We start from the raw sequence: 19350 nt of genomic DNA, 5'->3' as shown, positions 1-19350 counted from the left end.
ACAATCCTCTTTGATTAATCTTCCTCTGAGCATATACTTGAAGGAAAGGAAAGTAAAAAATCTTTCCTTAGTAACCCTTAAAGTTGTGGTTTGTCATGAACCGATTTAAACCGTACATCGCTTGAACAGTCAGGACTAAATTTGATGGAGATGTGAGCTACAGAAAGCTATCAAACGACAAAAACAACATACGGACATATACATGTAGAGGGCAGCATATAGTCTTCTACAATAGACTGATGTCTACATAGAAACAATCAAAGTTATGCCATTAATAAAAACGAAATTCTCCAAATAACGTAACAAATTTTGAGAAAGTCTGAATACTAGTATGAAAAAAAGTTAATGATTTATAAATTTCAAACCTTAACACATGCCTAGTTGCTTGTGCGATAACTATAACTTATTTGAAAATGTTTATATTGTTAAAAAATACATCGTTATTTACTTATATGTTGAACTTTTTGATATTTTAATTATATATAATTTTGGCTGGTGTCTTATGACTTGGGGGTTAATTACTTAACAGTAGAGGTGATATGTTATGGGCATATGTTGAACTTCCTAATTTACGAACATATAACATTCGCAAATATGATAATTTTGTCATTTTCTTTTATATTATGGTGCATCTACATGTTCCAAAAAATATGTTAAGGAACACTGTTCGGGACACGTTGGACCTTGTCGTATGCAAAATTAGCACCTTAATTTTTGTAGATATAGCAGATATGAAATTATGGACTTTAATTGGTTAATTGTCATAAATTGCTTGTCTTATGCGTGATCTTTTGAAATTGAACAATCTAAGATTTGATAAATTTTTTCTTTATAAATTAGATTTGGATTAAAAATGGATTGTAAACAATTAGGCCTATTGTCCAAAGAAAAAATATTACAGAAACGTTAGCATAGATAATAAATAATTTAGATCATAAGTGTCAATGAATAAAATAATGTAAATAAATAAGTGTTTAAAAAAAGATTAAAACGTTTTATTTAGGTAATTATGTAACAAGGCATTTCATTGGTAAAACGAAGTGAAACCTGTTATCGTTTATATGCAAATCGGCAACTATAATTTTAAGTTGGACTATTTGACAGTTGCCATGTGATTTCAGATTCGATAAAATTTTAGTTATTTTAGGAATTCTTCGCTCTTACCAGGTAATTCTTATTCGTTCTTTTTGAAACATTACCAATATAACAGAAAACACATTTCAAAGTCACATTTTGAAATAGAGTGTTATATTTTAGTATACAACTTTTCATCTAAATTCAGAAAGAGTCAGTGATGAAAATATATATGCACTACTCATTCAAATCCGTTTACGTTTCTTGTTTCATAAATATTTCATGCATTTGGTAATCTGAATTTACATGAAATTAAAATAGGTTATTTCGAGATATATCAATTATTTTATTTTCTCTCGACACAAATTATTTCCCTCCACGGGGTGTCGGGAAATAGTCAGTGTCTCGAGTAAAATAAAACAGATCTATTCATCAAAACTATGTACCATTTCACTAGTACCAATCAAATAGTAAGTTTCATTTGATTTCATTATGACATTGGTATTAAAGAGTTACAGTAAAGAAATATGCAGTTCCATATATATACGCATACAAATTATGCTCATTTTATGATATTTTTACGAAGTTATACTTGTTTAGCACAACCATAATTTGTTGCTTTCTGTACAGGTATACTGCACCATAAAATAAAGAAAAGTATAAGTCGCTATCTGTACATCAACAAATTTTACTAAAATAAATACAGAGTTTCATGATTGCGGACAAGAGCAGAAATATAGAAAATCCCAAATCATTATAATATATATACTTTTAACTCATGCTTTTATGTTATAATTTCTTTAAATAATTTGTGTGCATTAAAATGAACGTGCAATTACATTTTTTTTTTAAATGTGAGTTGCCATGAAATTCGAAATCGAAAAAGATATATCAATTTAGAAACTCTTTTCGATTTTTTACCAGCCAAGCTAATTTTGAAGTCCAAACGACATAGGCAAGACACTTGACAATTCAATTTTATTCTCTAAAATCTCTGAATGTCAAATGTGATAAATGTATGAGAAGATAGTAAAATTCTGGAATTACAATAACTACACTAATTTATAAAAAATCAGAGACATAATTGCTAGTAAAACATTGTGTCAAGTGTATTACAAATCTTAATAAGATTTGTAATACACTTGACACAATGTTTTACTAGCAATTATGTCTCTGATTTTTTATAATTTCATATTTGTTTGTTACAGATATGTTTAAACTGGAAAGAAACTCCACATAAAGACTATGACCGAAACAGATGCTCGGGATTGCTTTTGCGAAGGAAAAAATAAATTAGGAGGCATAACCAGAACGTTCAACGTCAGTTTCCCGACACGTGACATTATAGAAACTAATTCTAAAAGTAAGTTTTCATTATTATTATTATACAATCTAGGATAAAAGATCGAAATAGGAGAAGACAGCAAGAAGTCGAAAGTCCTACCAATATCGGCAAAATCGGGGACAAGAATTAACTATTTGATGTTTTTTATGCACGAAAAATTGTGAGTGATATAACTTCTTTAGATGCTCTTATCTGAACGTCGGTTTTAAAAACAAGTTGCTTTTTTCGAATAAAAAAAGCAATACGTGAATCTAGCACCGCTGAATGGTCATCAAAAGATAGTTGCTAAATGTTTTTATATCCATTTGAATTAAATAATTGAATGTTTATGGAAGAAGATAATGGTGAGGTTAACTTCCTATATTAAAAATGTGTGATAGTGTTTTAATTCTAGCACAAGTCAGTCAAACGTAATGTTTAAAAGTTGTGAATAGAAATGTGTATATGTACAGCTACAGATGCGCATTTCGACGATGGATGTCTCTTCAGTGTGATATGGATGCTCAAGGCTAACGTATTTGAAAATCCAAAACTTAATAAAATAAACCAAAAAGAACATAAAGAATAGACAACGCCGGGCAAGGAATCGGAGCTTAAAAATAGATTAATATTGGCTCATTAATATTTGTTGAAAAGTAACAAGAAACGTTATTTTTGATAATTTCGCGATTAAGATAATATCGTGAAAATATTTATATATTAATCAAAAACAAGAATACACGATGGTGTATGTTGAAAAGGGGCAATTATTCCAACAGGCATCCTATGAACCTCTACAAGAGGTAGACCATTATTCACTTATAGTATAAAATTGAGAATGGAAATGGGGAATGTGTCAAAGAGACAACAACCCGACCAAATAAATAAATAAAAAAAAAAAAAAAAAAAAAACCAACAACAGCAGAAGGTCACCAACAGGTCTTCAATGTAGCGAGAAATTCCCGCACCCGTAGGCGTCCTTCAGCTGACCCCTAAACAAATATATACTAGTTCAGTGACAATGAACGCCATACTAATTTCCAAATTGTACACAAGAAACTAAAATTAAAATAATACAAGACTAACAAAGGCCAGAGGCTCCTGACTTGGGACAGGCGCAAAAATGCGGCGGGGTTAAACATGTTTGTGAGATCTCAACCCTCCCACTATACCTCTAACCAATGTAGAAAAGTAAACGCATAACCATACGCACATGCATTAAAATTCAGTTCAAGAGAAGTCCGAGTCTGATGTCAGAAGATGTAACCAAAGAAAATAAACAAAATGACAATAATACATAAATAACAACAGACTACTAGCAGTTAACTGACATGCCAGCTCCAGACTTCAATTAAAATGACTGAAAGATTATGATTTCATCATATGAACATCAAGCACATTCCTTCCCGTTAGGGGTTTAGTATCATACCATCATAACATATATGAGAAGAACATAACCCGTGTCATGCCAACAACTGTTTTTAGAATAAATGTGTTTAGTTCCGACGCAAAGACCTTATCAGTGACTCAATATTAACGCCAAAATATGCAATCTTTAATGACTTGACAACAGTATCGTAATTATATCCCTTCTTAATAAGTCTATTCAAAGGTTTTGTAGGTTTCTGAGGTGAATACTGACACCTTTGTGCTTTATAAAGAATATTTCCATAAAAATTGGATGTGAAATACCTGAACGTATAAGAAGTCTGCATGTTGAGCTATATTTACGAATGATGTCTTTATACCGATGATAAAATTTAGTAAATGTTTTGACTAGTTTGTGATATCGAAAATCCTGGTGTAATAATTTTTCAGTAATACATAAATTTCTCTCGTTAAAATCTTAAACATTGTTACATACACGAGCGAATCGTACAAGTATGTTCATATAATACAGAAAAACGCCACATTATTCAAATATTAAAGTTAAAACAAAACAAACCAAAAATGACGCATTTTGAATAGAGGACGGTAAAAAAATGTCCTGTCCCTAAAAATCCAAAATTAACGATAGGGTTTAATTTATATTTGTTAATTTATTTGTTCTTTTTAGAAGTTAATGTATCGAACAACTTTTTCTTCTTTAATAGATATAGGAAGATGTGGTGTGAGTGCCAACGAGACAACTCTCCATCCAAATAACAATTTAAAAAAAAAAAAAAAAAAGTATGAAAAAGGTTAAAGTTTATATTTCAATTTTAACAGGTTTTGAACAAAATGAAGAATTCAAGGAGTTGATGAAAAAGATGCAAAAAGTGATCACGGATTTAAGAAAACAAGTGAAAGATACGAATAAAAACAAAGTTCATATTCATATTAACGACGATAGTGATGATGATAACGACGACGATGATGACCACATTGATTATGAGGCTGATAATGACAAAAGTGACGACGATGATGATGATGACGACAGTGATGATGAAGATGAAGACGACGACGATGAGGAGGATGATGACGACGATGATGATGATGAGGGCGAAAGTGACGAAGATGATACCGATGATGAGGACGACGATGATGCTGACGATGACAGTGACGACGATGATGACGACGATGATGATGACGATCATGATAATGAACAACATATCCATATGCATTTACATTTTGACGGCCACAAGTTTAAGCCTCTTAATGCAGGAGGAACATACATGTCTTCCCCTGGATTACTGCGGGAAGGACATATGTGTCTTTTGTGTCAAAAAAGTAAGATTGTTTTTAACATTTCATAAAATATCTAAAACTATCCCTTTCTTTAATTATTGCGACTATTTCATATATCTGATTACTGGTTATATTGTTCATGGGAAAAAACACTTCACATTGTTCGATCTAACTACGTTGGATTATTCCTATTGACTAGTTATTATTACTGAATAATCAAATAATTATTGAACTTAACAAGAAAATATTGGTAACATGTTGTATTTGATATCTTAATATATGTATCCAACAAACAACTGGGATCTAATGGAGTAAATCGTCTTTTTGCGAGCGGAATGTTATGTCAAATATGCGAAGTGGCAATCTTTTTCACCATTTGAAACTTGAAAAAATATCAACCGTTTAAAATATAAATAATAGTAAATGACAACTTTTTAAAGTAAACAGTTAAGCGGCTTAATTGTTATAGTGGGTAGATTCTTCACTATTCTGTGGTAATTCTGTGTATCATTATGCAACAATTGCTTAATACAATTGAGCTAATCCTGAAAAGAAATGTATTATAAGAAATTTAAGGTGTTGAATTGCGCATAAGATGTGGTCCAATGAGAAACATACGACAACGAATATTAACATAACATTTGGCAACGTTGTATTAAAAGATTAAACGTTTCATACAACTACAAAGTACCCGACCTTATCAAATTAACAAAACCGCAAACGAGTCGTATATCAGTTGGTCATTCATTGTAGTTTAAAACATAACATTGAGAACTAAAGCTTTGGTTAGGCAAAGTGAACGAAACCAAAAACAAAAACACAGCGGTTGAACTCGACAGTTCTGAAATGGTCCGCACAGACTGGTCAATATAGCTATTTTTGTTTGTGTGGGTTTTTTTCTTTGTTCTGCATGCGTTGATTTTGTTTCATGGATGGATACCCCATATCTTTTATATTGATCTATTTTACAGAAAAAAATAGTAATCATATTCTGAGTTTCATAACAGAGAAGATGGTAGTATGATATATTACCCCAATGCTTAATTCCCTTTCTTGTTGTTTTTAGATTCTTTTGTAATTCTACCATGGATTTCCTTTTCTATCTGAATAGTACTCGCACATCATGAGAAGTTTACCCTCATATTTGATTAGTGTGTTCGTTGTGGTAAAAAAGTAAGGGAATGATACACTTTACAAGCTCCGTATCGAGGATAATGACAGGCCTTGTCCATACTCTGAGTGCCCATAATGATTTGTTACTCGTCCCTGATGGTATTTCCAGTAGAAACCGTTGTATAATTCCACATAATGCCACATTTTTCTTGATCGTATCAGGTTTATATATATATATATATATATATTATGTACTTTTAGAAACTGATGCCCATCGTGAAATTATTCCTCGTCTGAACTTGCATACTGACCATTCAAATGGTGTCAGAGGAAACATCCACTTTACGCAAAAGGTATGTTTTATTTGTATACCTCAAAATCAATATGGACCGTTCTACCAATATATGTGACCATGTTTTCCCTTTAATTGCACACATTGAAGCTTTGAATTGCATTTAATTGACTTATACCAAAAATGCATTAACATAAAGTAGGTAACCTGTCGAGAAAAATACATGTTCTGGGGTCTAAAGTCGAAAGTCGATGATACGAAAACTCTCGTGTTGATTAATAAAATTGAAATGAAATAATGAAAATAAGCAACCTCGGGATCATAGTTTCTGATGACGAAAATGTCACTTACAGGCTAGGGCAAGATATCGTCATGACTATAGCTGCTCAATGCATTGAGTGTAGTTAGTATGGAAGTTGTCATGCAATGAGATTATTTCAACTTACAGGACAATGCATAGAGTGTGTAGGTATGGAACACCAACACTGTCTTGTTATGACCATTTTAATTATATGATGTGCATTTACCTTTATATGATGTGCATTTACCTTTATATGTTGTGCTTTTACCTTTATATGATGTGCACTTGTCATTATATGATGTGCAAGCACCTTTATATTATGTGCAAATATCCTTATATGATGTGCAAATATCCTTATATGACGTGCAAATATCCTTATATGATGTGCAAACATCATTATAGTATGTGCAAACATACTTATATGATGTGCAAATATATTTATATGATGTGCAAACATTCTTATATGATGTGCAAACATTCTTATATAATATGCAAACATTATTACATGATGTGTAAATGTACTTATATTATGTGCAAAGATCCTTATATGATGTGCAAATATACGTGTATGATGTGCAAAGATCCTTATATGGTGTGTACATATCCTTATATGATGTGCAGTTTCCCTTATATTACGTGCAAACATCTTTATATGATGTGGTTGTGTCATTATATTTATTATGTGCTTGTAATCTTATATTATGTGGTTAGGTTTACTTCATTATATGATGTCGAAACGTCATTATATGATGTGCTTTCATCGTCGTTATGGGCAATGAACATGATTACGATTAGAATGATTTCTGTCTACGTCATAACTGATTCCGATCTGCTTCTGTAAACTATTAACCCGGCTCAAATATGTGTCTATCGCAAGCGAAAGTGCAATTTATAGGGAAAATGAGACAAAGCAATTTAATAAAAATCAACGTTTCAAATATTTCGGTTGAAGATTAAAATCAGTAAATACAGGAGCTAGTTGAAGAAATCTCCGTCTGTGGAGAAAATGATAACAAATTTTAAGAGCCTTTTACAACTTGCTATTCGGTTTAAGCATAGGCTCCGTGTTGAAGGTCGTACTATGACCTATAATTGTTTCCTCTTACAAATTATGACTTGGATGGAAAGTTGTCTCAGTGGCTCTCATACCACATCTGCTTATTTCAATTCATTGCAAAAGACACCATTGAAATCACAGTCTGTTTCAAAAATATTTCATAACAATAGCTATAAAATTATCTACTGATGCATACTATGGCGAGATGGTTTGTTTTATTAAATGTTATTGAATAATATTAATCTGTAAATGGTAAGATGTATAATGTAGTATTGTATATGTACAATGATATTAAATCTAGTATATCATATAATCTATGCTACTAAAGGAGAAGACCGATTTCATTGAGCCGCAACTCCTCTAAAACCATACCAAGTCGGAAATATGTGTGATAGGACTTTTAATTTGTCTTTGAACCAATCTTTTTTCCACAGAAAACGCCAATTATGTGAGAAAATACACAACTTCGAAGACTGCAAGCTTAGTCGACGTAGTGCCCACAAAATGCGAAATGGCTATGTGGGGTATTATAAAAAATGAAAAAGTGGTATCTTTGCTAATGAGACAACTCTCCACAACAGACCAAATGACACAGAAACTAATAACTATAGGTCACCATACGGTCTTCAACAATGAGCACATATTGGCATATACAGATTGTTTATTTTCAACTTATTTTAATGGAGATTTTTCTAATTGCTAATAAAATTCTGAAACATTAGTACTAGTATGTCAACAGATTTGGAGTAGCGTCAACGATTTCTGAGATATAAGGGGTTGATTTCTGATGAAGTGTTTTAGATTTAATTTTTCGTCCGATTAGTTCGAATTTTACCTATGTGGTACTTATTTTTATCCTTTTCGGTAATGGCAACGGATTTTACGTAGACGATACAGTTATTGAGTTAAATGGGGGGAAAAACCACTGAAAATCACACGTTGCCACACTTTTTCCAATTTAGGGTATTTAATATTTTTATTTTCCAACCGAGATGAATGGAGTGACGCCCGTCTTTTGCAATTTGTTCCTCTTTTTCGTCTCTTTAAAAAATAGAATAAAAAGCATTAACTTTGTCATTACTGTGTCCACCTTATTACTGTGTCATCACTCTTTTGTTTCAACACTTGCCCACTCGCTGGCATCTCCGTGTATCATCGGTACAGCGGATATAGGTACTAACCAATGGATCGTGATCGATTTTTCTTCTGACATGGTACAAAAAGTCTTTTTTGTTTTGTTTACATTATATCAATGTGTACTTCAATCTAAACATATTTGTTGTTTTAAGAAATGATTTGGTCGTAGGTTGGTGATTAGATAAGTCTCACTATTTGCCCAAAACAAGAACCCTTACTAGAAACATGTGCAAATACTTGTCAAAGAAGTTGGCGCTCGTCTCATCCAATATGATTCTATATTCATTGCAACTCTTTTTCTGATAGAAGGCCACTGTTTGTGTTTTATAAGTATAGCTGTTTCAATAATTGGCATTGAAATATTTTGTACATATGTTATTTTTTTATATTTTATTACGACAAGAAGCGTTGTGTATAGCTGACCACATGAGTCCTTCTGTACGGTGCATAGTTAAATGAATGTAAGGTGTATAGTTTTTCATGCTTCGAAGTACATACAAAGCTATATCCGCTGTACCGATGATACACGATAGTAATTATAATTTGGAATACTTTGCTTGCTTGTGACAATGGTGTTCGACAAAGAGAAAACTTATCACCTTTCCTATTTTATTTACTTTTGATTGACTAAAATAATTTCTTAGTGACTAGAAATATTACATGACTTAACAGAACTATACCAGAAGATCTGGAAAGAGAATAAGAAATGTATCTTAAGGGTTTTGTAATATTGTTTGCAGATGACACGGTGTTGTTGGCTGAAACAGCACATGACCTGCAGACTCAATTCAATGCTTTCCATGATTATTGTAAGGCTTGGAACTTGAAAGGAAAGTTCTCAAAATTAAAGTCTTAGTGAGGGTTTTTTTTGGACGGAAGCCAACAAATCTCCGATTTTCTTACAATGATACTAACATTGAGATGATAAAACAATATAACTATTTGGGAATTGTTGTTACTAAAACGGGAAATTTCAATATGACAAAAACATTTATCCGATAAGGCTTTAAGCCATGTACGAAAACTTGAAAACAGGAAGGATGTATAAGATTTCTGTAAAATGTCAACTTCAGCTTGTTCGTTTATAAAAAAAATTATAAACACGTGCGTTTGTCCTCCAGCTGGCTTAGTAATTTTGAAACCTCTCTCTCTCTTGTTTTGTATATACTGTAAATAGTTATTATTTTTATCTCTGTATACTGATGTCATACATTGACATTGCTAACATATAGATTTACAGGCCATAAGTATACCGGTATGGATGATTGATTGAATGTTATTTAGCGCCACTTTCAACACTTTCATGCTATTTCGTGGCGGTGAGTTTATATTGGTGGAGAAAGCAGAAGTGCCCGGATAGACCCCTTGACCTTCGTTTGGAAAACATACAATTCTGGTCAATTAAGATTGGAATCGAGCTTACCTGCCACGTGCGGGATTTGAAATCGCACACCTAAGTGTTGACATGCTAGTGATACAGCAGTTCGACTACTTATAAAACAGAAGGAGTGGTATGACTGCTAAAGAGACAACTCTCCACAAGAGGTCAAAATGACACAGAAATTAACAAGTATAGGTCACCGTACGGCCTACAACAATGATCAAAGCCCATACCGCATATTCAGCTATAAAAGGCCACGAAATGAAAATGTAACCACTCGACCACCGAGCGCCCATCACTTTAACCCGAAGTGAATTAAAGGAGATATGGAATGAAACTGAACTTGGTGAATTACATTAACGTGCAGCTTTTTATCATGTTTTTGTGCATAGTATATTTCACAGTTTCAACACAATATGATTATGGGTGGATTCTTGAGGTCCACCGGCAAATTGATATATGCATATTCGTTCAAGAACATGTTAATGTGGTATGAATATTAACCCTATTTTGTACTAGACCGACACCCTGAACCGGATTTTTTAACATGCTAGTTCAAAAGGTAGCATTCCGAAGGAAGACATGTATATCACCTTACCCGGACACATTTTTCTGATTCCGAGCCGACCAGCTTTTGCTCTTAATCCTTAATCCCGCGTGCTTATATAATTAGCTGGGAAGCAGCATGTATATAAGAATTTTAAAGTCTTTGGTTTTGACCCGGCCGGGGTTTGACCACCACTAGACATGCAGTAACCCGCAATATAAAAGGTTTCGTGGGAAGCCGCTCATATACTAGTATTCACCTCTAGACTCAATTAAACAGGACTAACGTACCGACCATTGATATTTTTATGTGAGGGAGGGGGCAAGTTGTTTTGTAAATGTTGGATTCTAAATTTCTTGAAAGAGATTTTATCTATTTCAGAAAGGAAACGAACTAGTTTGTCTCTATTTAAAATGAGGGAAAAATAAAACAATTCTGAAACTTAAAAAAAAATAAACCTGTGTTTTTTTGGGTTTTTTTTCATTTCGAAAAAGAAAATACACGAGCTCCTTCCCTAAAACTAGAGTCGGTGTCTAACACATTTAGTTATTAATATATAATGTACAGATCATCTGTTTCAGCTTTGGATACAAGGATCTGACAACACGTCATTTTATTTTCTTTCCTTGTATATATTACATCAGCCAAAGACATTTCAGCCTTCAAATTTTTGAAGATGTGTATCAATCCAACAAAACCAGAGAATTGAGCGTTTTTAATCTAGTGTCTAAATGAACTTAAAACACTGCATTTATTTATTTTGTACTGAGACCTGTTGTTCTCTTACAGATAGAGAGTGGTGTTTTGAATTTTTCAAAGTGAAGATTTACGGCAGCAGCTTTTAATATTTTGCGTTAATCCTGGAAACATAATAGATTTCAAAAAAATAAAATAGTGCAATGTGTCTGAATATACTCTATAGTAAAGGAACTTTTTGGGCAATTTTGTCTTTTCAGAGTTTTGTTGTGATATTGGCTATTATCTTGATAACTAATAATAGAGAAACCTTTTTCTTGTAAGGTATAGACAAGAACATATATAATCAAAGTACTGAAGTATGAAAATTATTTGCAACTGCAGGGAACTAGTTTATTTTTATGTTGCACTGTTATACCACTGTCCCAGGTTAGGGGAAGGGTTGGGATCCCGCTTACATGTTTAACCCCGCCACATTATTTATGTATGTGCCTGTCCCAAGTCAGGAGCCTGTAATTCAGTGGTTGTCGTTTGTTTTTGTGTTACATATTTGTTTTTCGTTCTTTTTTTTACATAGATAAGGCCGTTAGTTTTCTCGTTTAAATTGTTTTTACATTTTCTTATCGGGGCCTTTTCTAGCTGACTATGCGGTATGGGCTTTGCTCATTGTTGAAGGCCGTACGGTGACCTATAGTTGTTAATGTTTGTGTCATTTTGGTCTTTTATGGATAGTTGTCTCATTGGCAATCATACCACATCTTCTTTCTTATATTAGTTTGGATTTGCCGTTTGTGGTTTCATAAATATTTACCACACCTTCATTCAATAATAGCATCAGATGAAAAATTCAATGCTAGAAGAAATTGTTGAAACTAAATTTTCAGGTTTTAATAATTCAGATGAGCGAAACGAGGCGCAAAGATTGATGCCTACGGTTGACGAAGAATTCGCCATAACCTTATACCGCGGCAAATCTATAACTATATAACATTGAATGCCACTTTTCCTATCCCCTCTTTTTTTTGGTTACAAATGACCGGTTCCTTATATGAGCCATTACTCTATTAGAGTCCGATTTATTCACAATTGTTTGTGTCTATCTTGAGAATATCTAAAGACAAACTCGAACAGCTAACATGATCAGAAAGGCAATATTTACATAAACGAAAATACTAAACTTCGTGTATTATCTTCTTATAGAAAAATTACTAACGTTAGGTATACCGAAATTGACAAATATAATGCCTTCCCTCGAGTTAAAACGATCATATAGCATGACATAAAAGAATTATTTATTCAATTCAATAACCATAACCGTATTGTAGACTCCGTAGGGTTATTATTAAAGATTTGCGATTTAAACAAAACTTTGCAATTGATATATATTTTTACAATTTTCCAACAATATCAGATGTGATTTTTTTGCATCTTAAAACGAGGTACTAACATGCCAAGGTTTATCTCAAGTCTCCACCATTTTCCAAACGGTAGCAACAGATTTGATCCTAATTAGAAGTAACGGTTACTCCGCAGAAGCAGATCGGAATCAGTTATGACGTAGACAGTAATCATTCTAATCGTAATCATGTTCATTGACCATAACGACGATGAAAGCACATCATATAATGACGTTTCGACATCATATAATGAAGTAAACCTAACCACATAATATAAGATTACAAGCACATAATATAATGACACAACCACATCATATAAAGATGTTTGCACGTAATATAAGGGAAACTGCACATCATATAATGATATGTACACATCATATAAGTATATTTGCACAGCATATGAGTATATTTGCACAGCATATAAGTATATTTGCACATCATATAAGTACATTTGCACATCATGTTATAATGTTTGCACATCATATAAGAATGTTTGCACATCGAATAAGTACATTTGCACATCATATAAGTATATTTGCACATTAAATAAGTATATTTGCACATCATATAAGTATATATGCGCATCATATAAGTATGTTTGCTCATCATATAATGATATTTGCACATCATATAAGGATATTTGCACATCATATGATGACAAGTGCACATCATATAAAGGTAAATGCACAACATATAATGAAAAATGGGCATAATAAGACAGTGTTGGCGTTCCATATGTAGGTAAATGTAATATCCTTGACTAGCTTGGTTGCTAGCTGAAATGTGAAGTAATTATTAGTTACGGTATCGTGACTACCCTCCTTTCGGAGAGGTATAGCCATACAGAGAGATCACAGATTAATCAATTTTCGGACTGCTCTACAAGTATACCTATCTTAAAATGACTTCAGTGTTCAGCTTGCAAGAAAGCTATACAAAAATATTACCTTTACCTACACACTCACTATTCTAAGATATTGTTCTTCTTCCTGACATTAACATGTTACCGTATACCCAAGTAAGGTGTCAACATAACATTTCGTTTTAAAGCATACGGAAACTACCTTTTTGGCGTAAATTTTCTGATTTATTTGGTAATTACGACCTTTACCTTGGACATAGTGACCTCAGCATCAATAGGGATCTTGCTATCATTATATGTATAAACAAAAGAAGATTTGATATGATTGCTATATGGAGTCAACTATCATCTACCAATGTTCAAATGAAGTATATGTTCACAATAATAGGAAACTGTGTGGCCTTCAACAGGTGACCATATGTCAAGAAGTGGTTGATTTTACGTTTGAAAACGTATTTTCTTTATAAAAGCTAGGTTTTTTTTGAAAACTTTGACCTTGGTCTTAGACTAGATTACCTAGAAAAATATGTGACCATATACATATATCAAATATAAAAAAATATGTGGTATGATATGGTTGCTCTCTGCTTTTTGCTTTATTCATCTTTGGCTTTCAAATATTCGGCTTTGTGCGTCCCTAATGCTTTCAATTATTCGGCTTTGTGCGTCCATAATGCTCTCAAATATTCGGCTTGGTGCGTCCCTAATGCTTTCAAATATTCGGCTTTCTGCGTCCCTAATGCTTTCAAATATTCAGCTTTGAGCGTCCCTAAAGCTTTCAAATATTCGGTTTTGAGCGTCCCTGATGCTTTCAAATATTCGGCTTTGAGCGTTCCTGATGAAGGTAAATCCAGAAAACACGCTTTAGACGCAATAAACGTAAATAAGTGTTGTTTATATTTGTTCATATACAAGTTTTATCTTTACATAAATGTCTATTTAGGCTAATGGTCCAGTAGAAATTGAATTAAACATAGATGGTTTCAAGATGAATGCTGCTAGTGCTTCCATAATAAATGGTTTTTACACACATACCTTTGGAGAACTGACTGATTTCTGTGATTCCTTGAGTTCTCAATACAATCGTCATGAAAAATTACATGGATCTAAAGAATGTGGAATCAGGTAAATACTTAGATTTTTACGAGACAACTTGAAATCTCGCGTGATGCTACACATACTTTTACAATTTAAGGATGCTTGCACCTCTGTTTCAAAATAACAAGCTTTATCAAATGTTATCAACCAATAAATTATGGGTTCGTGTGCTTGTGTTTGAGATGTAAGACATTGCAAATTTGGCGGGAAATGATTTTTTCTAGATTTTTCTAAGGGTTAGCAGATCCTTCTCAATATGGGACGACCGTTGTGTTTCTTCAATAAAAATACCAGGCTATCGAATATTATTTAAATTTGCTTGTCTCCCTTTTATCATAACTGACACTTCAGTTTAAAAAGGAAAACTTAATTTCACATTAAAAAAAACTAATTTTAAAGACAAAGGAAAGCCATCCCATCAAAAACTGAGGATGCTCTTAGGTGTTCCTAAAGGGTAGGCAGATCCTGCTCCACAGGTGGCACAAGTCTTTACTTATGTTGTTTGATGATGCACGAAACTAATGTAGGTTTCTTGTTCTATTGAATATGTACTTATGCAATATTTAAGCTGCTACATTTAAATGTATTTTATTTTGTATGTCTTTTTTTCCTTTTCTATTTGTATTAATAGTTTTTGAAGGCCTCATGGAAGATTAACATGTAGTTGTTAAATGTGTTACCTTCGTTAAATAAAGAATTTTATTATTATCATTATTATTTATGGCATTCGTTAACTATGGAAGCATTTTGTGATGCACCTTTATAATAACCAGGTTATTGAACAGGATTTAAATTGAGTTGTTTCCCTTTTACGAGAATATAATACACTTGAGAAAACTAATCTGAATTTGATATTTAAAGAAATGTATGCATTATAATGGTTACTTTTTTTTAAATTATTATTTGGATAGAGAGTTGTCTCATTGGCACTCACATGACATTTTTCTATATCTAGTGACATGTTGCTCATAGAAACTCTTATAACAACAAAATATTAATATGACTTACACATGACGCATTGTAATAATACTTACTAGTAATTCCCATATCACCGAAACAAATTAAATAATTTTAGAAACATCGGTTACCCTGGTATCATTTTCTCGGACGAAAAGGGTGATGTGACCTTAAAACTGACAAAAAGCAAAAGAGATAATCTATAATTTAAAGGATAGAAAGGATACAAAAAAGTTTCAACAAAAGTACTAAACTCAAAGGTAAAGTCAAAAAGGGCAAGTCCAAAATTTCAAAAAAAATCATAAATAAGTCAACGGGACAAATGGAATACAACTGTCATATTTCTGACTTGGTACATGCATTATTCCATGTAACCGTTCTCATTTTTTTATGATACCAAACGACAGTGCGAACCAGATGATTTTGTAACAAACGTCATAGCTCATCACGTGTTTAGCTACTTATACATCTTTGGAGATGATTTTGTAACAGACGTCATAGCTCTCACGTGTTCAGCTACTTATACATCTTTGGCTTTCAGTATTTTTGATGTGAGCTTTCTTGGTGGAAATTTTAAATAAAATTGTCTGTCCCTAATGTTTGTTCATGGTGTTACCTGTTATTTCTGTTTGGTCAGGGTGCTGTTCGTCCTTTCTCTTTGGTCATAGTCTTGTCTGTCAATTCTGCTTGGTCATGGTGCTGTCTGTCCTTTCTATTTGGCCACGGTCTAGTCTGTCTTTGCTCTATAGTCACGGTTTTGTATATCCTTTTCTTTTTAGCTCACCATCACCAAAACACAATTTTGTAATGAATCCATCTGCGTCCTTTGTTTGATATTCACATAGACCAAGGTGAGCGACACAGGCTCTTTAGAGCCTCTAGTTTTACATTGTGCTGTCTGTCCTTTCTGTTTACTTATTTTTCATATTTTTGTTTGTCCAATAGAATGTGGCAAAAATCGGTTTCTTGTGAACATATTGTACGATGCCAGTTCGTGCAACTTCTGCTACTGGAATAAATTCATGAGTTTCGCAAGATACCAAAAATTTTGGAAAACAAAAATATAAAATCACAATTGCTTAAGGCCGCTGCAACCTTATGTTAGCTGTAAAAAATTAATATTTTCTTTTTTTTTTTTGCACAACTATATTAGTTTAAGAACGTTTATAGTTTATGTGAGTATAAGAACATTTATTGCATGTTTATATGTAAAAAGTATATTCAATATTCATATTTACAACATAGCACTTCTTTATGTGTGTTTTTTGTTTGTTTTTGTTTTTAGATTTTCCAGAGATCAGAAAATATTGAAAAAGGCCGAAATGGCTGAAGAGTATCTTGCGGTAAAGCCAGTCCTAAAGGTGCTTGCTGTGTAACTAGAAGAGCAGACCCATAACAACTTATATATATTATTATACAAATGTACATAAAATACAAAAAAGTTTCAAAAGTATTGTGTTAGTTTTTTAATAACTGTGTTCGGTCTTCAACATCACCAGTAAATCATGTAAATGCATTGTAGGGCATAATTATACTATGTTTTACCTTTGGCACTACTTTAGGAATTTTTGGTCCTCAATGCTCTTCAACATGTTCAACTTCGTACTTTATTTGGCCTTTTAAACATCTTTTGATTAGCGCGTCAGGCGTAAATATAAAATTTTAATCCTGGTATCTATTATGAGTTTATATGCATATATAAAGGCAAATTTAATTTATTATTCAGTATACTTATACTAGTATTAATAATTAATTAATGGTCTACGAGGCTATCTGCTCTTAATGTCTCACAAACATTTAATATAAACATTTTAAAAGTATGTTGTTGCGTGCGTTAATGGTCAGGCTAACCTTGAGGAACATATCATTTTCTAATTCTTTTTAAAGTCTTTGTGCGTAGCTCAATTAATCTGTTTTATAATTTTGGCATCTTATTTTCACAAATACACGTTTTTATTGAAAACACATCGAGAAGAGCAATATATAACCGCTCTACATTGGCTGGGTTTTGGTCACGTGCGTGTGAAGATCTGGGTCATAAATTAATACACAATATTCGTTCTTTTTTCATTATCTTGGTTGAAACAAAATTTACAAATTTTGTCTTTTGTGAACTTCTGTTCTTTCAAGTAATTCGGAAATCATACCTTTAAAGACAACTGTATGCCACCTTCGTAGTTGGTCTTGGCACGAACCTCAATAGTGATATGGTTATGTGAAGGGTATCAGTTGACGTCTAATCGTCTCATAATTTGGGACATCTTCAAGTTTTAATTGAAATTTATTTGTTCTTGAATTAAATTACTCGATAGACTTGATTACTAAGGAATTTCAAACATAGCCTAATAACCTAGTCTACTAAACCATTAACTCTCATATTCGTATGGTACATGTATACTATAACTAAATGTATAATTATGAAGAAGAATTTTATTTTATTCACCAAATTAAGGTGACACGGTGGGAATATAATACATAAACGGTATGACTATTAACACCTGCAGAACAGTAATAATCTATCTAGACATAACAAATGAGTGTGTTAACAATGTATTTGTAGAACAAAGGCCATTTATTTAATATATGATAGAAAGTCTAGTCACCATGTTCAGGATTTTATCAGTCCACACACCAGGTTCAGTATTTTATCGGTCCACACACCAGGTTCAGGGCTTATTGGTTTACACACCAATTCCGGGTTTTTATTGGACTTCACACCAGGTTTGAGTTGTATTGGTTCAAACATCAGGTTTGGGTTTTAATTGGTCCACACACCAGCTTCGTGGGTTTTTTTTATGTCTTAATAATAGTGTTCGAACGCTGACACACACTGAATGTTTAGAAGAAGAAAGAAAAAACAATGTATATATTATCTCTAGAAATTGTTTGAAAAGCTAACCTTCAAAAATGTGAAAATGCTGATTATCCAAAATTATTGACACATGGAATATTTTGATAAAAATCACTTCGTTCTGTTGTATTGTTGCATTGCTTGACACATAAAGCTTGTTTTAAGCATCTTATTACGAAAGGAAATTTGAATTATGAATTCAAAGATTTTCATTAAAACTCTTCACAAACGGTTATATTTTACCGGAAAAAAATAGAAAAGATTCTAACGTGACCTTTTAATGTTTGATATTTAGAACTTAATAAAATAACAAGATTACAAATGTGCACATTAATCCATACTAAGCCGGTTATTTTTTCTTTGTTGGCCTTGTGTTTATTTCTGCATTGATATACGATCATTTGTTAAGGCATTAACATTTTTAATTGTTATTAACCTTTGTAGACAAATATATTGTGCATATTTATTTTCTTTGTGTCGTTGGAGGTCACGCGAATTAATTTCTTGTATCAACTGCACAATGCAAAACATATATATAATAGCATTAAATGTTATCTAAATTTAGCTTTACACTGTTGCGATCTGTTTGATTTCTT

At 32.5% G+C, this 19350-nt stretch overlaps 1 protein-coding gene across 1 annotated transcript; it reads left to right on the top strand.

The window, feature by feature from the left end:
* Window positions 1-1021: 1021 nt before the first annotated feature.
* LOC134706829 (skeletal aspartic acid-rich protein 1-like) lies at window positions 1022-17368 on the top strand. The gene is made up of 6 exons (XM_063566138.1): window positions 1022-1167; window positions 2283-2437; window positions 4607-5107; window positions 6440-6531; window positions 14792-14973; window positions 17189-17368. The coding sequence occupies exons 2-6, from the start codon at window positions 2320-2322 to the stop codon at window positions 17277-17279; spliced, it is 984 nt and encodes a 327-aa protein (XP_063422208.1). The 5' UTR covers window positions 1022-1167; window positions 2283-2319; the 3' UTR covers window positions 17280-17368.
* The last annotated feature ends 1982 nt before the right edge of the window (window positions 17369-19350 follow it).

This window comes from Mytilus trossulus, chromosome 1 (genome assembly GCF_036588685.1).
Source record: "Mytilus trossulus isolate FHL-02 chromosome 1, PNRI_Mtr1.1.1.hap1, whole genome shotgun sequence".
Lineage (NCBI taxonomy): Eukaryota > Metazoa > Mollusca > Bivalvia > Mytilida > Mytilidae > Mytilus > Mytilus trossulus.
The sequence above is the reverse complement of the archived record's forward strand: the minus strand, read 5'-3'. Positions and strand labels throughout refer to the sequence as shown.